The sequence below is a fragment of the Natator depressus genome, chromosome 10, assembly GCF_965152275.1.
Source record: "Natator depressus isolate rNatDep1 chromosome 10, rNatDep2.hap1, whole genome shotgun sequence".
NCBI classification, from domain to species: domain Eukaryota; kingdom Metazoa; phylum Chordata; order Testudines; family Cheloniidae; genus Natator; species Natator depressus.
The window spans coordinates 59032143-59055637 of record NC_134243.1 but is presented as its reverse complement, the minus strand read 5'-3'; the positions used below and the strand labels follow the sequence as shown (position 1 = coordinate 59055637).

Sequence of the window (23495 nt, the reverse complement as noted above, 5' to 3'; positions counted from 1 at the left end):
CCAGGGACTAAGGGATCCTGCGTGAGGTCCTCTTGTGGAGGATCTTGTTGCCCAAGGTCCACCACGCTCGGAGTGTGGGCCTGTATTGGTGCTGGAGCAGTCATCTCAGAACCTCCCAGAGGTGGGGGGGGGGGGGTGGCCGTGAGACAGTGTCCTCTCGTACTTGGGGCTCTGAAGGGGCAGAACGGGAAGCCCCAAAGGAACCCCTTGGGCCTTATGGTATGCCCAATCGGTCCAAAAAGACCACTGTGGAGGTCCTTGGCCCGGGTCCTGGCCTTCATTCAGCCACTGGCCTGCACCATCCTCGCCCTGGTCCTGGTAGCCACCTTGTGAGCATGACGACGTAGAGGTGGAAAGAGACAGCCAAGGCAGTGCCGTACGTGTCGGTGCAGAGTCCCCCGGTGCTGTGATGCAGAACGGTACCGAGACGTCGATCGGTGCCTGCGGTTGTATCGGTACCAGGAGCCTGATCTGGCTCTCGATGGTGACCTCCTGTGAGATAGGTGCCGGGATCAGCTCTGGGTCAAGTGCCGCTCTGACTGGTACCGGGAGCAGTGCCAGGAGTCCGATCGGTACCGGCCGTACTGCGATTCGGATCTCTGCGAGCTGGACGAAGGCCAGGATCCAGGCCAAGGACCTCCACAGTGGTCTTTTCAGACCCCCTGGGCATACCATCACGATCTTGGTCTCAGCACCAGTGCCATTTTGCTTCACTTGGTGACGGCAGTCGTATCAGGGATTGTTTTCCCTTCGACGTCACCGTCCGCACCCGAGGTGCCGCCGGCTACAGAGGAGTCGGCTCTGTGAGCATGATCAAGTCCCTCGCTGTTGAAAAGGTCTCTGGTGTGGAGAGCAGTCTCAGCTCAACCGTGGTGTGCACTACGGAGCTTACATGCACCAGACTTGACGGCCCTTGGGGTGCTGGAGTCGACGGTGCAGGAACCGTTACTTGTCCTGTGCGCTCCGGCAATGGACGCGGCTCCAACTGCGGTACGGGAAGTGTTGGTGGCTGTCGAACCGACAAAAAAGAAGCAGTTGGCACCTGCTTGGGCTGCTGCTTCTTCTGGCCCGGAGATAGGGACCAGTGCCGTAATGGTGGAGGTGCCGGGGAGACCTGGTGCCGTGAGTCTTTAGCAGAGTCTGAACGCAGTGCTGGACCAGTCGGTGCCGCAGGGGCACTCCGCACCGAAGACTATGCCGAGTCCTGGTGCATGGAGGAAGGGACCGGGCTAAGTGCTGCCTCCATAAGGAGCTGCTTCAGTCTAAAGTCCTGCTCCTTTTTGGTCCTCGGCTTGAAGGTTTTGCAAATGTGGCACCTGTCCACTTGGTGGGACTCCCCCAGACACTTTAGGCAAGAGTCGTGAGGGTCTCCTGTTGGCATCGGCTTCAGGCAAGCCGAGCAGGGTTTGAAGCCCAGAGACCCAGGCATGGGCCCCAGTACCGGGACAGGGGAGAGAGGAGAAGACCCCGTTTTCCCCCCACTAAGTAAACTAAATCTAACTATACTAAGTAACTACTAACAACTAATCACAAACTATTAACACGTACTAAAGCGAATGCTAGGGAGAGTGGAGATCAGCTATGCTGCGCTTCACAGTTCCAAAGACAGTCATGGGCGGTAAGAAGGAACTGAGGGGGTGCTGGGTCGGCTGGGGCATATATCCGGCGCCATGACGGCGCCACTCCAGGGGACGCCTCAGCCAACCCACCGAGTGTTGCTAGGGTAAAAATCTTCTGATGATCATGCACGTGGCACGCACACACCTAATTGGAATCGATATGAGCAAGCACTCAAAGAAGAATAGTATTTTTCAATTCACCTAATGTAAGTACTGTAGTACAATCTCTATCATGAAAGTTGAATTTACAAATGTAGAATTATGTACAAAAAAACTGCATTCAAAAATAAAACAATGTAAAATTTTAGAGCCTGCAAGTCCACTCAGTCCTACTTCTTGTTCAGCCAATTGCTTGGACAAACAAGTTTGTTTACATTTGAGGAAGATAACGCTGCCCGCTTCTTGTTTACAATGTCACCTAAAAGTGAGAACAGGTGTTCTCATGGCAGTGTTGTAGCTGGAGTCACAAGATATTTATGTGCCAGATGCACTAAAGATTCATATGTTCCTTCATGCTTCAACCACCATTCCAGAGGACATGCACCCATGCTGATGATGGGTTCTGGTTGATAACAATCCAAAGCAGTGTGGACCAATGCATGTTCATTTTCATTATCTGAGTCAAATGCCACCAGTAGAAGGCTGCTTTTCTTTTTTTTTTTGGTGGTTGGGGTTCTGTAGTTTCGGCATCAGAGTGTTACTCTTTTAAGACTTCTGAAAGTATGCTCCGCACCTCGTCCCTCTCAGATTTTGGAAGGCACTTCAGATTCTTAAGCCTTGGGTCGAGTGCTATCTTTAGAAATCTCACATTGGTACCTTCTTTGTGTTCTGTCAAATCTGTAGTGAAAGTGTTCTTAAAATGAACATGTGCTGGGTCATCATTCGAGACTGCTATCACAAGAAATATGTGGCAGAATGCAGGTAAAATAGACCAGGGGACATACAATTCTCATACAAAAACAAATTCTATATTTTGTAAGTTGCACTTTCACGACAAAGATTGCACTACAATACTTGAAAGAGTTGAACTGAAAAATACTATCTTTCGTTTATCATTTTTACAGTGCAAATATTTGTAATAAACAATATACAGTCTGATTTCAATTACAACACAATACTATATGAAAGTGGGAAAAAATCCAAAATATTTAATAAATTTCAATTGGTATTCTATTGTTTAACAGTATGATTTAAACTGCGATTAATCATGGTATTTTTTTTAATAATGATTAATTTTGAGTTAATCACATGAGTTAACTGCGATTAATCAACAGCCCTACTTTTTAATGTACAAATCAGCAACTGCAGAAGTCAATGGGGCCTATTCTGAGTGCATTTGTATAACTCGCATAAAAGTGAATCGGAGTTAAGTCTATGCATCTTTAAGTGATTTGAGGGCCAGATCCTCAATTCTATTACTATTACTTCATCCTAAATCAGCATAGCTCCACTGAAGTCAATGCAGCTATGCTGGATTTACAAAAAGAAAAGGAGTACTTGTGGCACCTTAGAGACTAACAAATTTATTTGAGCATAAGCTTTGAGCTGTAGCTCACGAAAGCTTATGCTCAAATAAATGTGTTAGTCTCTACAGTGCCACAAGTACTCCTTTTCTTTTTGCGGATATAGACTGACACAGCTGCTACTCTGAAACTGGATTTACACTCACTGAAGACATAACCCTAGAACTTTAAGTTCTCCATTGGTAAGGATGATCATACTATACAGTGCTCTGTTATAATAAATTCCATTGTGCATTCTTCCTTTTGTCTATTCATTCTTCACTAGAGGAGCTGGCTAGCAGCTCCTCAAAAACAAAGGCCACCATGTCCTATACAGCATTGTATCTAGTACTCTAAACTCAGTTTTTCCAGTAGCAAAGTGTCTCCTTTCTAACTGGAACTTGAGACACAGGCTTGTGCATAATTCTTGTTATCCCAAGAATACATGGGATAACATGGTATTCCCATGTATTCATCATGGTATTCTTTTGAGTGTAGTTTAGTACTATTGACATCAGTAATAAATCAGTTATGTGCCCAGTATTCCAATATACTCCTCAAATTTAGAGCTAAGGCCATGCAGCTACTGGTCTAAAGAATTTTAGAGTCAGTTAATTCTCACCACCCGTGGTTGTGGTATTTCCATTTTATAGATGGGGGGGAAAAAAACAGGATAAAGTGTCTAAGGGCACAAAATTTGAGAATTCTTTTTACCTTCACGGTGAACAGGAATGCATTGTTATATTTGCTATATGGAACACACTCCTTTTATTCATAGGTAACATTTGAAGAACTAGATCTTGATCTGGTTTAAAAGGAGGGCTTTAGAACCGTAAACATGCTTTTAGCTGGTCATTGTGGGTAAGTCAACACATGGTTGCTGAGCATATTTTCCAAAAAGTGGTTCAGTGAAATAATAATATTTTCAGTGCGACTGGGACACAAGTGGGGATGGGAAAGAGGGAAAATCATGAGGAAGAAGGGACTAGGAATGAAGAGGGAAAAGGAGCAGAAGAAAGATTAAGTAAAGGCTAGGTTTATGCATTTTAAAATGTTTCTCTCCTATGTGAAACTCAATTTAACCTGTCAACCTTTTCTTTGTTTGAGTAAATTGGGAGTTCGAGATTCCCCATCTCTTACCTTGAACCTGCAAAGCCTCAAGGGCCTGCAGCATTTTGTAGTCCTCATTGTATTTTGCCTTACTTTAAAAAAAATAAAAAAGGTAGCACCATTGTTTCTCATATTTGTATTTCTATAAATATAACAAATCCTTGACTATGCAGGTGTAGGTCTAGGATTCTACTGCTGACTCTGATCAATTTGCAGTGTGGATTATTTATGGTCTTTAGGTAGCACCCAATGGCCTCAGTTAATATTGGTGTCTCCTTGTATTTTGGTGTTATGTGTTTGTATAAGACAGTCCGACTCAAAGCTTATCAAATGAGTGAAAGAAAGGGATAAGTCAATTACACAGTCAGAATGACTGCTGGCAAATGTTAATTCCAGTCTTTTATTTAAAAAAACCTGTTATGTGGGTGAGCAAAGGAGTAGGAAAAGGAAGTACATGTGACATTGAAGAATAGGAAAGGAAAGACTGAGAATGGAGAACATACAGAGTTACAGAGGAAGATGGGTGAGAAAAGGTCAAAACTAACAGCGAATCAGCAAAGAAGAATACACAGAGTCCAAACTGGAAGGGGAAAAAAAAAAAGTCTGATTTCACTTGTATCCAGAGAACTGTGGGAAATGCTGTTGCCTCCTCAGTTCCCGCTTGATGGGAATGTCTCCCCTTGAGACAGCACCACATCAAACATTGTACTTCCTGCCCCATCCCATGTGGCTGGGATTACTGTGATGCCTAGACCTCTACTAAGGCCTTCCCACTCTGGGATGTTCAGCACAGCTCGTCAAGAGAGGAAGGAGAACAACTGCTCTTGGCTGGGTTCTCTGTCTTAGTTTTCCCACTGTAAAAAGGCTGCTTCAAGATTTCTTTAGCAATTTGTGAAGTTTTCTGATCTTTGGATGAAGGCACTATATGCAAGTGGAAACATTCATCTGAATTTATTTTCCTCCCATTCCCAATTTTGCTGCATAAGTTTCCTTAAAGCTGAATGGTTTTGCAAATGGATGAAAACTGAAAAATAAAAAAAATGTACACAACTAGATTACTTCAATTGTATTTCTTACTGTGCCAGTTTTCTGTCTGTTTTCAGCAAAAAAGGATATTTAAAAATAAAGATGTTTAAAATTAAGAGTAACCAAAAAGAAAGCCCTCTAAATCTCCTCTGTACCTTACAGGAAGCTAGAATGAGAAATAAGAAAACAACAAGAGTCAGTCTAATCTTTAGGGCAGGGGTCGGCAACCTATGGCAGCATGCCAAAGACGGCACACTGCTGCCTGCTGGGTCCCAGCCACCGGCCCCACTCAGCCCGCTGCCGAACCCAGGCCGGGACCCTGGCAGGCAGCAGCGTGCCATTAAAAATCCTGCCTGCCCCAGCTCGCTCTTCTCCGCCCCCCCACTGGGGCAGGGTGAAGAAGCTTGGTCCTGCTAGCTGCTGCTGCAGGGCAGGCAAGGTTCTGCCCCTCCCCCGCCATGCTGGGTTCCTGCCCCTCCTCCTCTCCCTCCCTGCTGCCGATCAGCTGATGGCCCTTGTGAGGGAGGGGAGAAGCAGAGTCACAGCGTGCTGGCTGCTCCAGGGAGGAGGCGGAGAAGAGATGGGGGGGGCCTTGGGGAAGGGGAAATCAGGACATATCCCCTCCAGCCCCCTGCCGTGAGCTGCTCTGGGCAGGGAGCTGGGAGCACCCCCACGACCCTAGCCCACACCCCTCTGCCCTGACCCCCCTCACACACACCCAGCCCTCTGCCCTGACTCCAGCACCCCCCCCCCCCAAAGCTCTCTACCCTGACCCCGGCACCCCCCTCACACACCCAGCCTCCTGCCCTGACCCCTGTACCCCCCACGACCCCAGCCTTTAATCCAGCACCCCCCACACATACCCAGCCCCCCCACACCTCATGCCCTGACTCCTGCACCCCCCCCCACTACCGAGCCCCCCCATACCTTAACTCTTGCACCCCCCCCAGCACCAAATGGGAGCTCCTGCACCCACCCCCCACATTCCTGCCTGCACCCCACGCACCAAATGGGAGCTGCCCATGTAAGCACTCCACACCCAAACCTCCTGTCCCAACCCTGAGCCCCCTCCCTTATTGTAGCTCCTGGCCAGACCCTATACCCCAACCTGCTCCTTCACCCCCAGCCCTGTGCTCAGTGCACTCCCACCCTCAGCTCAGTGCAGAATGAGAAAGAGAATGGGCTAGAACCAGGGAGAAGGTAGGTACCCACTCTATGTGGGCAGGGCCAGGATCCCAGACCAGCAGTGGGCTGAGCAGGGCCGGCAGTTGGGACCCTGGCTGGCAGGAGCCGGCGGACGGAACCCCAGACTGGCAGCGGGCTGAGTGGCAGCGGGCTGAGCCGCTCAGCCCACTGCTGGTCTGGGATCCTGGCTGCCAGCCCCCACAGCCTGCTGCCAGTCTGGGGTTCTGGCTGCCAGCCCCTTGCCAGCCGGCGTCCCGGCTGCAGGCCCCGCTCAGCCTACTGCCAGCCTAGGTGAACAGAACCCCAGGCTGGCAGCGGTCTGAGCGGGCCGGCAGCATAAGATCAGCATTTTAATTTAATTTTAAATGAAGCTTCTTGAACATTTTGAAAACCCTGTTTACTTTACATATGACAATAGTTTAGTTATATAATATATAGACTTATAGAGAGAGACCTTCTAAAAACATTAAAATGTATTAATGGCACGCGAAACCTTAAATTAAAGTGAATAAATGAAGACTCAGCACACCACTTCTGAAAGGTTGCTGACCCCTGCTTTAGGGTGTGAACATCAAACCTTAGTTTCTTCAGGAATAAAGAGTAAGAGAACTCATATTTATTAGTAGAAGCCCATACCTAAGCATAACATTGTTTAGGTTGCATTATTTTAGTTCTGAGATAGATCTGTGCCAAAAGATTAGAAAAGGCAGAATTTAATAAAGTATATTGATACTATACATTTGTCCCAATGAATAATATATAATTGTGTATGCCAACAGGATTGCTTTAGGTCATCTTAAATACAAACCGGTAATTGATGAAGAGGAACATCCACTTGACCTAGGAAGTCATCTCTTGTCTGGGGGAAAAAAAAAAAAGGAAAAGTTTTAAATCGTGAAAAATGTTATGAAGCGATAAACCCATAAGATATTGTCTCTAGCTCATGGCAAGCCCTAATACTGCAATGAATTTTAAGAGTTTGAAGTTATCCTAGGTAATGTAGATTGTATAAAACTCAGATACAAATGTTTACTACCCTCTCTTCCAATACCCTCCCTCAAGCCTGACATCTTTTATCATACCTAATGGAAGTACTGATTTAAAGGACTCTTGGAAGTCAAGCCAGTTCCCTGCTCACCCCCTCAAATCAGTAAAAACGGATGGGTTCTTAGTATACACAACACCACTTGAAACAATCATAGATGGGGCCGATAGCACCAGCCTATTAAGGTTGCCGGATACTGCCAATTACAAGACGCTGTTTTCAGTTCCTTATAACCGGCAAATTTTAACCACATGGGCTGAAAGCTTATATGCCAGGTGTCTGCCACAGGCATAAATTGATTGGTTTTTGCTGAAATTTTCCATTCCGCTATTTCTAAGAATGAGGTTAGGGGAAAATATGTTTTACCCATGTTAAGTTCTGGTGACCTTTTCTTTGGACAGCTTTGGAGCAAGGATTTGAAATTTGACACTAAGCCCATCCACTTGCAGAGATGTGCCTTTTGCCATCCCATGAAAATCCACCCAAATCTGACCTCTGGGGGGGGAAAAAATCAGTTTGCATAAGCTCAGAGACTTTAGTTTTTAGCAGCGAACATCAATTCATTCCTCAATGAGCATGTTCCATCTCTTTACAGGTCCTAGTGCTGACCAGACAGCTCTTACAACATCACCACACATAAAATGAGCATACTCCTTCCAGCCCAGGAATAAAACCAGAGTTTCTCTTGTAATGTCTGCTTTGGGCTTAGTACTGGAACTGAGATCAGGGAGCCTGTCTTTCCTGTGCTCTTACTGAGACACATCACCTTCCCAGTGGCACTTAAGTACTGTGGAGGAGGAAACTGATGCAAATGCAGAAGGGACAAAAGCCAGCCCACGGAGGAAGAAAAAGGAGTAGAGTGGGAGCCTGCTGAGACAAAGATTGGATTTTGGGGAAGGAGGGGGAAATACCAGGAAAAGAAATTGGGACTGTCTGGGCAATGAGACTGAACTAGAAACCTAGAATGCCTACAGCCTCATTTTTCAGAGTGCTCAACATTATATAGGTCTTGGCATCTTCAAGGAACAGCTCCCATTGACTTCAGTTGGACCTGAGAGTGCCCAACACTTCTGCAAATCAAAACCCACGGTAGGGTGACCAGATGTCCCAATTTTATAGGGACAGTCCCAACATTCAGGGCTTTGTCTTATATAGGCGAGGCGCCCATTATCCCCCACTTCGTCCCCATTTTTCACACTTGCTATCTGGTCACCCTACACCAGGGTCTCAGGTTGGGCACCCAGAAGATGAGGACCACACAGTTAATGAGCACCTGTGAAGGGTTTGGTTCAAGTGATTTGCCCAGCATCACACAGGAACTCTGACAGAGGCAGAGATAGAATCCAGTTCCCTAGGGTGGCATTCAACAGCCTTAACCATTAGACAATGCTTTCTTTTTGTGCTTTCTTTACACTGGGTCTACTTTTATTCTTAATGGAATGTTAGTCATGTACCCTCCCACTGACGGAGCAAGTATCTATTGAACTCAAATATCCAATGAGTATGCTTCAATAACCTACCCATGCTCAGCTATGAGAGCATGCTGAATGATGCATGCTGGTTACTGAAGCAGAGCTAGTCACCACCGCACATAAACTATTTATGCTAGCCGTAAACCTCCCTCTCAAAATGGGAAGGTCAGGGCGGCTGTAACCCGCAGACACCTGTTCATGACATTCTCCTCACTGGGTGGAGAACTCACAACTTAAGCAATACATTTCATCTAGAACAAAGAGAAACAAAAACAAGTTTACACAATTAGTCCTCAGCACAGTTACTGAAGGATATGAAATGAACACTGTCCCATTCAACTAGTATAATTATTTTCATATGAATGAACTAACAACGAAAATTAATATGGTGCTTGCTTTTTGGTATTAATGCCTTTCCTGGAAATATAAATTGAATATTTTCAAAATCATCAAATCATAAGCAAAAGTGTCACCATCATTAAGTAATTCAAATTCAGTTTTTAAGTTTGGAAAAAGTTCTAGCCTACACCACAAACTCCTGTTTAAGATGCTTCCAAATACAATGCAACCAGCCTTACAGTTAGTGCCTTTACTAAAACCCACTGAAGTCACTAGCAGTCCTTTGATTTCTATAGGCTTTGGATCAGGCCATTAGGTTCTCATTCTTTGATCTACAGAGCACCTAAAATATATTTTAATGTGATTAGAAGATTCTCTAACAGAATGCTTTAGTGTTCAGAGCCTCTGTATGCAACCCAGTACTTATGCCATGAAAAAAAAAGTTACTCTTGCTGGGAAGAAATTTTCAAGAGAACACACTTAAGTTTTCCAGTATTTTGTTCCCTAATCTATTTGATTTTCCAAGAAGCTGGAGAAACTGCATCCATCTCATTAACGTTTACTGTAGCAAGCAGTAGTATTTAGAGTTTGACTATTGTCTTGCAGGTCTGTAATATTAAAAGCAGATCGGTGTTCGCTTTGAACTCAGCCTCCTCTTAACCTCGGAGTTTCCTTATTACTGTGGTTTACTATTTTAGCTCCCATTTTAGAGGGGCTTTCAAATATTAGACTGTGTGACAACTCTCAGTGTTCTAGGTGGAGTAGAAGTGTACCTCTCAAACTCCTGCTCACTTGCAGTTTTAACTCTTGTAGCTACTTTACTCTTTAGAGATCTGCACCAAAACTGAAAATTTCTCAGACTGGGGCAAAAACTAATCAGACAGCAGGGATAAAAACCAGCAGAACTTTTCAGCATTGCAGAAAATGAAGAAGAAACATCTGCAGCCCCAGTGGAATGACGGTGTATTACAGAGATAGCTGCTCAATTTAAAGCAGTCCTGGACACCCTCTTGGAAAAAACTGTAAGCTAGAATTTAACCAACGCCCTACAGTTTAAGGAGCAAAAAAAAAAAAAAAAAAAAAAAAAAAAAAAACTTTAATAGATTCAATATGCCCACCACTTCAATTAACGAGAGAGAACTCTCAAAAGGGAGGCCTGCAAGCAAGACAAAGAGGAGAATCTATATGCCTGACATTTGCAAAAGTGTAGTTATAGCCATGTCGGTCTCAGGATAGTAGAGACACAAGGTGGGTGAGGTAATATCTTTTACTGGACCAATTTCTTTGGTGAGAGAGACAAGCTGTTCAAAGAAGAGCTCTGTGTGGCTCGAAAGCTTGTCTCTCTCACCAACAGAAATTGGTCCAATAAAAGATATTACCTCACCCAACTTGTATCTCTAATTTCCAAAGCGAATAAAGGACTACTACACGCATATTTATCACATACATGTTAGTATGTTGCTTTACAGTGAGTCTTTTAAAAAGGGCACAAACCCATTTCTGACCTCTAACAAAGCAACTTGGAAAAAGCTGCAAAATTGGCCATTAGTATTAGAACTGTATCAGGTATGTTCCATACTTGTAAAGCAGCTCATGGCCTAGTCATGAAACAAACTTTAAAGAGAAAGGAAGCAAATGCAACACAAAAACAGTATGAGTGCTGTGTGTTGAAACTCCATAGCTTGTAGAAATCTGCCTTTAGCATTATGAGAAATGCTACCTAAGTTAAGTTGATTCTGGTTAAACCAATCAAAAATGCAATTTACCTGAAGTTACTGAAGAACCTTAGGAGAGATGGATGTTCCACTAGAATAAAATTCAAGTGAACAGACACTTAAGTGTATGAAAGGAAGTAAAGGCTTCTGGCCTAAATTGGGTTACTGTAGATCTCTAAAGCATGTTCAGAGATCCACCTCTTAATGAAGCAAGATTCTACTTGTATCATAGCTTGGTAAATACCCACTGAGCCCTTTATACTGTGAAGAGAAACTACATTTTAGGCAACTTTCTGGACTATAAGCAAGAAATTACTATTTACCATCAAGCTTGAACCCAGAATGTCTAATTCAGACCATTTTACAGATTCAGGCAGCTTGTTCAGATTTCAGCTTTATACACTTAAGGCCAGATTTTTAAAGGTATGTAGGAGTCGAAAGGTGCAGACTGGTGCCTAAGTGTGAAATCAATAGGAGTTAGGTGTATAGGCATTTTTAAAAATCCCATTAGGCACCTAAATAACTTTCAAAATCTGGCCCTTAGCCCAACTGCTATAAAAGAATTTCATTCGGAGAGACATGGAACACAAGACTGCAGGTGAAATTGCCACAAACGTAAGAGGCCTGCTCAATTTAAGAAGATAAAGTGGAATATAAATAGGGTTCCCCTTCCTGATATCAAATAGAATCCAGAATGGTGACTTAAAGTAGAATATTGGGATGTAGAGGCTACAAATTCACAATGAAATTTGAAATTATGAATGACCTTTTTTCCTGTTAAGCTTTTTGTGGTCTCATGCTTGATGAAGTTAATAGCAAAACACTATTTAATAAGGCCTTAAAAGCAAGGAATTAGCACGAAGGAAGGAAGCTATGCATTTTTTATTTCAGAAGTTGGAAAAAATCAGAGTCTATCTTAAGCCATCTGTTTAGTAGAGAGGAGAAGAGAAGCTTAAACACTTGGGGTCTGTCTAGAGCTGAAAGTTAAGTAAGGACATTGTGTGTGTGTGTGTGTGTGTGTGTGCGTGTGTGTGTGTGTGTGTGTGTGTGCGTGTGTGTGTGTGTGTGTGTGTGTGTGCGTGCGCGCACACACACACACACACACACACACACACACACACACACACACAAGCTATTTCATTCAAAAACTTGTATGCTTTCTTGATGATGCCAAAAAAGTAAGTTCAATGAAAGGTTTCTTATCTAGTTTTAGAATCAGATTTGGAAATCTGATACTGAAACTTTTAGAGAAGAGAACAAAAGGAACAGTTTCCTGAATTTCATGCTAGATTTTCATACAAATGCAGCCATCCAATTTTTAAATTGAAGAATTAGTTTGCAGTGGAATGGAAGGTTTGCTATTAAAGGGAGACCAACTTGAAAACTAAATTTTTTGTTTTAAAGAGATCAAGTTAGTAATTGTTTCAGGTATTACGTCTATCCCACACCAATATGGTTTTATGATCTCTCCCCCCCGTTTTTAGATTTTGCTTTCCCTTCCAGCTATGTGATTTACATCCAGGGAAAAATGTAAAATGGACATACTGAATGCTGTCAAATGCAAATAAACTAAGAAACAAAATAAAAATTCTAATTTCAGTCATACTAGTAATAGTAACCATAACAGACTACAGTGTTACTTACACAATAGTTAATGTTTTCAGACAGAAGTATCAGTTTAAAGCCACACCAACTTAAAATTGACAAGTACTAATGAAGATGAGAAACAGATCTTAGGAACTAGTCACATATATATAGGCTGGTACAAATTTACCCACTACTCTCACACTTCAATGTTGACTTGCAATCTCTGCTTCTGCCAATCAAGACTGTCACACTACTTGACACATTTAGCAGTTTTGCAGTGTGAACCAGTCTATATTTAAAGCCAGGCTGCAAGAAAGGGGCGGGGAGAAAAAGCATTATACTCTGTTCATTCATCTACCAGCAACACCATTCCACATGGCAGAATCTCTGAGGAGTCATTTTCATCCAATTGTGATTGCTCTGAGGCATATTCACTGGCAAAGTACCAGACTTCTAGATATATTATTGGACAGGCTAAGTCTTACAGTGTGTAGAATCAGTCTAAACTTTAACCTTTGTAGGCTTTTCACTTTCATACAAATTATTAAAAACAGATTTTAAACATTTAATATTAAATTTGAAGCAAAACCTATCAAATTAGAGGATTCCTTTTAGCAAGTCATGTAACACGATTAACTTTTTGAAACCAAGATGTGAATTCTGCTCATTTTTACATAATGGGTGTATGTCTACACACAAGGACAGTGCTATTATTAAATAAGCTATGCCAGCAGATGGCAAGCCCCTTAACATTAGCATAGGCACAGTTTTAGCATCTTTACAATCACGTCAGCTAGTCAATGTGGCAACACAACAGTGTGCTTACTTTACAAGCCATCAATGATCAAGTGTCACACAAAATCAGCCTATTTATAGTACAAAGTCTGGTGACTGACAGTAAGTAATAATTTTGTACAGTTTACTCTTGATTGCCAATTCTGTCCTTCCAAAGAAAGTAAGACTTTAAACAGACTCTGAACAGTTAGGATAAATCTAAGGTCCATTGAAAACAATACAGGAAGAAAAAACTGATTATGCAATGATTATTCCCTGTATCATTGCAGCACATCATGTGTTGTTTTATGTTCTCTTATAGTTTGGGTTTTGACAGCGTTTGTTAGTGCTAGAGGCCTTACAAAGGCAACAAAATATTTTATATAGGTCATGTAACTAAAGACACCACCAGCTGCAGGCACTAAGCCAAACAACATCTAGAAGGCATTACGATTTTTTTTTTTAAAAAAAAGGAATGAATTAACTTGCTCTCCAACACTGGCTACTCTGTCTCCTTTCTCTATCTCTTACCACCAGTGCTCATAATATCAGCTTAACTGAACTCCCGCCCCTTACCCTCTTCCTTCACTTTTTGTCTCCCATTGCCACTCTCTCTCTCCACGTTGTATGTCATGGCTACACCACTCTTCATGCCCTCATAAAACATCTCTGCCTCTAAAACCTAATGGTACCTCTTCAAACAATTGCTCCCTCCCTTATCAATAATCCTAACACCTTCCTTCTTCAGATCTGTTTGTCAATTTTGTTTTTAGATTGGGGACCTGTTGACAGAGGAAACATTTAATTTTGCTGAACACAGTAAGTTAGCTTATGATACTACTCATTAGTATTGCAAAAATTTTGGTGTTCTCCTACAAACAGAATTTATGACTAGTTCTCGGGGCCCAGCTTAAAAGGATAATTATTACAAACTGGGAGACCCGTGATTTCAAAAGCCTCAAATTACTGAATGTGTATCTCTCATTATCAGTTTTTAGAGCAAAGCATTTCCTAGTTCACAAATTTGTATGGGAGAAAGTGTTGCAACAGCTTTCTTCTCTGAAGCTTCCTTGCATTCCCAACTGGAAGCAACACTGCTACTTTTTACATCGTAACACCCACGAGCTATTGGAAAAAATATAGCTATCACTTTTGCCTACAAATTGATTTTTTTTTAAAAAAAAAAGGGGTTAAATGCTTATCTCAAACATGAGAAAAGTTTTAATATTTGTCAAGTTCTTGGCAATCCTCAAATGAAACATGCCTTTTCAAAAAAACGTGGAATGTGGGACCAACCTCCCTTCCCCGCCCACCCACCCCCCCAAAAAAACCAAAAAAACCCCAACTCAACTTGACACTTTAAAAAACAGAACTCTCTTATTGCTAGTGTCTTTCTTCAGCATGGCTTATTGCTATCCACTTCATTCTGGTACTCTCTCCTGCTATTTTAGGCACGCCAACCTTGATAATCAACCTTTTAGCAGTGCTTTCTTCCAGCCAGAGATTAAAATTCTTTACTGATACTAGTAGTTTGGAGGTCAAGAGGAGTCCATACTAATACATGGATCAGGTAGCAGGGGTGTTCTTTAGCAACACATCTTCTTATAAACAAGTCTGACTGCCACTGGCTTCAGAGAATAAGTGCCAAAATAGTCCTGAAATCCAGAAATCACATATGCTAACATAATACACTGGCAGTAGATTTTAAACTGTTTGTTTAGATATCAGTTTCATGAGAGCTTGGACCCACTTCTTTCAGAAGAGGCAGGGAAAGCAGACGCTTGAATGCAAGAACTAATTTCTTGACAAGTAGAGAAACTCAAAGTTTCTGCTTGCCAACCCAAAAGCGTATAAATAAGTGGTTCTCAAACTTTTGTACTGGTGACTCCTTTCACATAGAAAGCCTCTGAGTGCGACCCCTTCTTATAAATTAAAAACACTTTTTATATATTTAACACCATTATAAATGCTAGAGGCAAAGCAGAGTTTCGGGTGGAGGTTGACAGCTTGCAACCCCCCATATAAGAACCTTGTGACCCCCTGTGGGGTTCCTGACCCCCAGTTTAAGAGCCCCCAGTATAAATCAACATAAAATACATCCATTTTTAAAATGTACCAATACCAGAGTTAAAAGTACATGAGGACGCAAGACAGCTGCTCAACATTCTCAGACAATCCTTAAAGGACTCTAATACAATGACAAAGTGAGTCTTAATGAGAAAAGCTGTTGGAAGAAAATAAGCTAATCATCCTGAAACCCGATACAATTAAACATGTAAAGTATATTCATTCTCATCTGTTTGAATACTTGAAGTTCATAAGTCTGAAGTCCAAGTTAACAGAGAGGCTTCTGGACCTGTCTTCATTTACCATCATGAAGTGCATAAAATCTGTTTTTAAACTTAATTGGGGTTGGTTTGTCTAGCTGAACATCCTAGGATTGTCCTCAAAGTGCTCCAGTATATCACATCATTAAAAAAAACAAACAAAAAAAAACACCCAACACCCGCACTCTGGTTAATTACTACATTGTTCAAAGTAACTTTCTAAGAAGCTCTTGTACAAGACCAAAGTGTTCAAGTAAGGGATTTTCTCAACCAGCTTTCCTTATTAAAATAAACATCTGTGCTTGTACCACAAAAAGCAGAAACTCAACATGCTTAGTTTTTCCTGCATAAATATTTGACCAGTTGCACATTAAACTAGTCTTCATACACAAGTCTATGGCTGTATAGGAGATGTGAAAGCGTATAGTTTTTATTGGAGGAACATAAGGTATCAACTGAAAACAGAAAAAAAGCCAAAACAAAAACAAACATGGATCTGGACTATTGCCACTTAAGAAAATAAGAGCTCAATGGATCCCTTTTAAACCAACATTCTTTTTACTAAAACACCCAGACATCAATGTTCCTTGTAAGTCTGACGAGAATGAACAACTTTTCATGAGCCACCAAAGTGGCCCCAGATAGTTTCATTTCATACTACAAAGAATTATTTGGTTGATTTATACTTTAATCAAGAAAGTTCTGCTATTGCAATTTGTTTAATAAAATGATAATATACATCATTGAGAAACGGTAGTGGTAAATTAGGATAGCAAAAATTTGATTTATACAAATTTCAAAAAGGTTTACATAATTCACAAAACAATTCTCATGAAAATATAAAAGCCAAAACTCAATGACAACAATACTCTAAAAATATTAATTCCATATGTACCATAAAGTTTTTATTCAGTAATATGTTTAATATCTAATAGGAAGGATTTCAAGTCAATTTTACCTATACTGTCGCATGTACTTGAAAAGTATTTACTTTGGTTGGTTCTTCATAGATAGCAATACCAAGCCTAAAAACAATCCTTTAATGTGAGACATGAAAGGAATCTTGAACACTTGCTCTGTTAGGTAATATACAGTGATTGTCAGTATTTATTAAAACTAGAAAGAAACGTTACAAATATCTATTTCCAAACTACTGGATTCTAGAAATTGTATTTACTGTATCTTGCCACACAGGCCCACTGAGGGCTTGTCTACATGGATATTTAATAGGCTGCAAGCCAGGATATAAATGTATAGAGCAATAGCCTGCCATGCACTAACTGGACAAATGGACCCTGCTACTATGCACCAAGTTCTATAGCATTCTCTGATATACTGCTATTTAGTATGTCAAAGTGCACTATAGAACTTCAAGTGCATGGTAAAAGGGCTTATACTTTGACTTAGTGTGCAGCAGACTCACACCCTGGCTTGCCATGCACTAAGATCTTGTCTACAAGCAAGGGTTAGTTCACACTGAGTTGACACACATTAGTTGATATGCAATGTGTAAGCCATATTAATAGCATGCACATGGGATGGCTGTCCCCTCTTTCAATTTGCATCATTCTGTACATGTCAGGGGTTTGTCACATAGTGAGCGTGTGGCGTTCTTGGAGGGTATCCCATGGTCCTTTGCTTCACAGCTGAGCTTGATGCATTCTGGAATTTCTCTCATTGCACGCTGTGGGTTGAATAGCAGAGGCCAGGTAGAAGCCGGTGGTATTCTGGGACATGGGCTCAAATTAAAAAAAACAAAAACAAAAAACCAAAAACCCTGATTGCGCTCTCCGTCCCGTGCATCCTCTCTTTCTGGGTAAGCTAGCGCCATTTTAAAAATTGCTGTGTGTCAGCCTGGACCCAACAGTACTCTGCACTGCTGTGCCGACAACTGAGAATACAGTCTGGGCTTCATTTGAGCTCTTGGAGGCAGGTGACTTCTGTTTTGGACTTTGTCTGCTGTACCACTGACATGGCAGCAGCAGTGGCGGAAGCAGCACAAGGATGACTCCAAACAACTGCTACAACACAAGTTTTCCTGCTGTAGCTTCACATCATACAGTGCCATTTCTGGACCCAAGAAACAAGCATCAATTGGTGGGAAAGGGTCGTTCTGCAGACCTGCGATGATCAGCAGTGGTGAGAGAATTTCAGGATTGCAAAGAATCTTCTGTGAGATGTGCTGAACTAGCCCCAGAGCTGCGGCTATAATGTACCACATGTGGTGCCCCGTATCCATGAACAAGAGGTTCACCATTACTATCTGAAAGCAGGCCTGAATGTTACCAGTATAGCCAACCAATTTGGCATAGGGAGGTTGACTTTTTGGGCCTCTGTCATGCAGGCAAGTAATACCTTGCATAAGGAACTGTTGCACTGGGTTATAAAGCTTTGTAATGCTCAGAAGACAGATGGCTTGTCCATGTGGGGTTTCCCAAGTTATACCGGGGAAACTGATGGTACCTGTGTGCCTATCATTTGCCCCCCCCACTAGAACTTGGAGTAAGCAGTATATTTCCATGATGCTCCAAGGCCTGGTTGACCACAGTGACAGGTTCACACACAAATGCAGGGTGGACTAGAAAGGTCCACAATGCTAGGATCTTTCAGAACTCAGTTTTGTTTACCGTAATGAATAAAGGAAACGTTGCCTTTAGGATCACTATAGACATTAATTGTGTGGAGACTGCTCCACTTATCCCAGAGACTTAGCTTATCCTCTGTTTTCCTGACTAATCAAGCCATTCATAGGCCACTTGAACAGAAGAAAGGAACTAGAGCTATCACCTCAGTAGTTGCAGAATGACAGTGGAGCATGCTTTTGGCCATCTGAAAGGAAGGAGGTGCTGTTTAGTAGGTTGGGAGCTGCAGAAAGAAAACTTGCCTAAGTTAATAATTGCATGTTTTATTTTGCGTATTTGAGAGAGTAAGCAAGAAAGTCTTTAACACTGCATGGGAAGCTGAAGTGAAGAGATTAGTTCAACTATTTGGGCAGTTAGCACGATGTTCACTAAAACAGTGGTTCTCAACTGGGGTCCAGGGCCCCTGGGGGCCGGGAGCAGGCTTCGGGGGTCCTCCAAGCATGGCCAGCATTAGACTTGCTGGGGCCAAGGGCAGAAAGTCAAAGCCACAACGAATGGGGCTGAAGCCTGGGGCCCTGAGCCCTGCCACCTGGAGCTGAAGCCAAAGCCTGACCAATGTAGCTTCATGGGGGCCCCAGTGGCACAGGGCCCCAGGCAACTGCCCTGCTTGCTACCCCCTAATGCTGGCCCTGGCTTTTATATGCAGAAAACCAGTTCTAGCACAGGAGGACCGTGGAGTTTTTATTGCATGTTGGGGGGGGCCTCAAAAAGAAAAAGGTTGAGAACCCCTGCACTAGAAGATGGAAACAGTCAAGGCAATACTGTCAGGGTTGCTACTACTCTCACTCTGAGGCTCAGGCATGAATAGGTGCAGTTGTACATCAGCTGTTATCCCGGGGAAGGAGGGAGTTGGAAGAAATGGACTGTGAGCATTGCAATTTCTTTTATGGGTTGTTTTTCCATGTACCACGCCCTGCAGATTCTCTATGAATGAATTTTAAATGTTTTTGTTATTAAACAATTATATAAAAACTAGACAAACTTTCAAATTAAAATAACAATGAAATACAGCTTTACAGTACTGTGAAGTGCAGCACACAATGTGGGGCTCCAATTCACAGGCAATATATGTCTTGCCTCTGTTCCTTGTTCTGTCGCCTTCTGGTACTGAGCGTCAGGGCTCAAAGTTATCAGGGATATTAGATGGCTCGGAGGAGCTGGGCTCCCAGGTGCAATTATTCTTGCTGGCTTGAGCTTGGGTTGGGGAGGGAATGACATCTGGGAACACAGCAGCAATGGTACAGCGGGAAACATATGATGATGTTCCCAATACTGTACATTGTACAGGGACTGCGGAACGTGGCAAGCTCCTGGTTGAAGACACTGGATTGTCTATATAAAATCTGCGTACAGATGTGGTCCCCTCATCTCAAAAAAGATATACTGGTATTAGAAAAGGTTCAGAAAAGGGCAACTAAAATGATTAGGGGTCCCATATGAGGAGAGATTAAAGAGGCTAGGACTTTTCAGCTTGGAAAAGAGGCGACTACGGGGGGATATGATAGAGGTATATAAAATCATGAGTGGTGTGGAGAAAGTGAATAAGGAAAAGTTATTTACTTGTTCCCATAATATAAGAACTAGGGGCCACCAAATGAAATTAATGGGTAGCAGGTTTAACACAAATAAAAGGAAGTTCTTCTTCACTCAGCGCACAGTCAACCTGTGGAACTCCTTGCCTGAAGAAGTTGTGAAGGCTAGGACGATAACAGGGTTTAAAAGAGAACTGGATAAATTCATGGAGGTTAAGTCCATTAATGGCTATTAGCCAGGATGAGTAAGGAATGGTGTCCCTAGCCTGTCTGTCTGTCAGAGGGTGGAGATGGATGGCAGGAGAGAGATCACTAGAGCATTACCTGTTAGGTTCACTCCCTCTGGAGCACCTGGCATTGGCCACTGTTGGTAGACAGGATACTGGGCTGGATGGACCTTTGGTCTGACCCAGTAGGGCCATTCTTATGTTCTTATACACTTGATAGCAGCATGCACTGCAGCAGAGCACTCTGCTTCTGTATTGCCTCCAAGACTGGCCTCTGCATGTTCCTGTTTTTCTCTACAGTGTGCCTGACCACTGCAGCACTGTCTTTTTCTCCCTCTCTGACCTCAAATACAACCCCCAGTTCTCTTTACAGTTGTTTTAGGGGAGTCTGCAATGATACTGGCACACATTTCATTCCATATTCTCAGTTTTTCCTCTCAGGATAGCCAGGCACTCAGTTATTGTTCATATTCCAGAGAGACTATGATAACAGTTTTTAAACACTTACTTCAGTTTTTCCCTCCCTAAGACTCTCCCCAGTCTTGTGGGCTGGGGGGAAGGGGGGGGGGGAGGGAGGGGGAAGAGGGAATCAGAAATGTTAAGTGGCAAGTGCACAAAGAGTAAATGGGGATTTTTGCACGTCCAGTATATGCTGTAGGCGTTTTCCGTTGTGCCTTAGAGGTTGTGCTAGGCTGGGAATTATTTTCTCAGTTTGGCTTTGCAGTCCAAGCTATGGCTTGGAGATGCTTGTATGGTGCCAGAGAGGTTAAAGGGAGGCATCTGGGGATGAGCTGGATATTAAACCTCTCTAAACAGCCTTTATACTGTCCTGATTCTCAGGCCTGGTCTACACTACGAGTTTATGTGGGATTTAGCAGCGTTAAATCAGAATTAACCCTGCACCCGTCCACACAACAAAACCATTTTTTCAACATAAAGGGCTCTTAAAACCGATTTCTGTACTCCTCCCCAACGAGGGGATTAGCGCTGAAATCAACGTCGCCGTTTCGAATTAGGGTTACTGTGGACGCAATTCGAAGGTATTTGCCTCCGGGAGCTATCCCACAGTGCACCATTGTGACCGCTCTTGACAGCACTCTGAACTTGGATGCACTGGCCAGGTGTACAGGAAAAGCCCCAGGAACTTCTGAATCTCATTTCCTGTTTGGCCAGGCGAGCTCATCAGCACAGGTGACCATGCAGTCCCAGAATCAAAAAGAGAGCTCCAGCATGGACCAAACAGGAGGTACTGGATCTGATTGCTGTAGGGGGAAAGGAATCCGTGCTATCAGAACTACGTTCCAAAAGACGAAATGCCAAAACATTTCAAAAAATCTCAGAGGCCATGAGGGACAGAGGCTACATCAGGGACGCAACACAGTGTCGTGTGAAACTTAAGGAGCTAAAACAAGCACACCAGAAAACCAAAGAATCAAACAGATGCTCCGGGACAGAGCCCCAGACATGTCGCTTCTACGCTGAGCTGCATGCGATTCTGGGGGGGGGGGGGGGGAACGCCAGCACTACCCCACCCCTGTCCGTGGACTTCAATGATGGGGTTCTCTCTGCCATGGCTGAGGATTTTGCGGACGGGGAAGATGAGGACGACGACAAGCTTGGGGAGAGCACGCAGTACACCATTCTCCCCGACAACCAGGATCTTTTTATCACCCTGACTGAAATACCCTCCCAAACCAACAAAACTGGAGAAGGGACCTCTGGTGAGTGTACCTTTTTAAATATAATACACGTTATAAAAGCAAGTGTTTTTTAATGATTAAGTAGCCCTGAGGACTTGGGATGCATTCGTGGCCAGTGCTGCTACTGGAAAAAAGTCTATTAACGTGTCTGGGGATGGAGCGGAAATCCTCCAGGGACATCTCCATGAAGCTCTCCTGGAGGTACTCTAAAAGCCTTTGCAGAAGGTTTCTGGGGAGAGCAGCCTTATTCCGCCCTCCATGGTAGGACACTTTACCATGCCATGCTAGTAGTAAGTAAACTGGTATCATTGCATGACAAAGGCTGGCAGCGTATGGTCCTGGTGTTTGCTGGCATTCAAGCAACATCCGTTCTTTATCTCTCTCTGTTATCCTCAGGAGAGTGATATTGTTCATGGTAACCTGGTTGAAATAGGGGAATTTAATTAAGGGGACATTCAGAGATGCCTGTTCCTACTGGGCTGTTTGCCTGAAATCCCCCCCTGCAGTTAGCCACGTGGGGGGGAGGCACTGGCGCTGAGCTGTTCGCGTTTGGCTAGCAGGGATCTTCCCTGATACCAGCCAGGCGGTGGGGGGAGGGGAAAAGCGATCATCCCAGAGAATTGGATGGGGGGAGGGGGCTAGTTTGGTTTCTGCTGCTGCACATTAACATGAAAACTGCAGCACTAAGTGGCCAACTCAACGGGCTTTGCTTGGTATGGGAAAGGAGGGGGCTGCTGTTATGAAGGTTACAGAAGCCAAAAGACTATGGCTTACCATGGCCGCCTGCAAGCCGAATTCTGTTGCCCGGCCCTGCGTGTGAGATCTCTAACACCAAAGCCACAGGCACTCAATATAAGATGCAAAATGCGACCTTGTACCAAAATCACATGCGCTATGTAATATGAATAGTGTTCACCGTGAAAGAGTAGTCATTGTTCTGTAAAATGTATCTTTTTAAATACTTCACCCCCTTTTTTCCTCCAGCAGCTGCAAATGTTTCAAGCCTCCCTCCTCTGTCCCATAGGCTCTCATAGATAAGGCGGCGAAAAAAACGCCAGTGCGATGACATGTTCTCTGAGCTCATGCAGTCGTCCGGCACGGACAGAGCTGTGTGGAGGGACACAATAGCAGAGTACAGGACAGTGGCCGATGAACGTGAGGAGAGGTGGTGGCAGGAAGATCAGAGGAGGCATGAGGCAACGCTGGGGCTACTGCGGGATCAAAACGGACATGTTCCAGCGTCTGGTGGAGGCTCATGAACGGCAGCAGGATCACAGATGGCTGCTGCAGCCCCTGCTTAACCGCCCTCCCCAAGTTCCATAGCCTCCTCACCCAGACGCCCAAGAACGCGGGGTGGGAGGCTCCTGGCACCCAACCACTCCATCCCAGTGGACAGCCCAATCAACAGAAGGCTGGCATTCAACAAGTTTTAAAGTGGCCTTTTCCTTCCCTCCTCCCACACCCCACCGGGGCTACCTTGTGAGTTATCTCCCTATTTTTATAATCAATTAATAAAGAATACATGTTTTTTTAAAAGATAGTGACTTTATTTCCTTTGCAAGCAAGCTGTGACCGAAGGGGGGAGGGCGGGTGGTTTACAGGGAATTTAGAGGCAACCAAGGGGGCGGGTTTTCATCAAGGAGAAAATCAGAAGTGTCACACAGTACCCTGGCCAGTCATGAAACTGGTTTTC

The 23495-nt window shown here is 43.5% G+C and overlaps 1 protein-coding gene across 2 annotated transcripts in view; it reads right to left on the bottom strand.

Annotated features, from left to right (window-relative positions):
* NEDD4 (NEDD4 E3 ubiquitin protein ligase) overlaps positions 1–23495 on the bottom strand; it is a 125284-nt gene that overhangs the window by 33375 nt on the left and 68414 nt on the right. For both annotated transcript variants that reach the window (XM_074966301.1, XM_074966300.1), the window contains one exon: positions 7251–7301. In XM_074966301.1, the coding sequence (XP_074822402.1) occupies positions 7251–7301 (51 nt within the window). The remainder of the gene's footprint in view (positions 1–7250; positions 7302–23495) is intronic.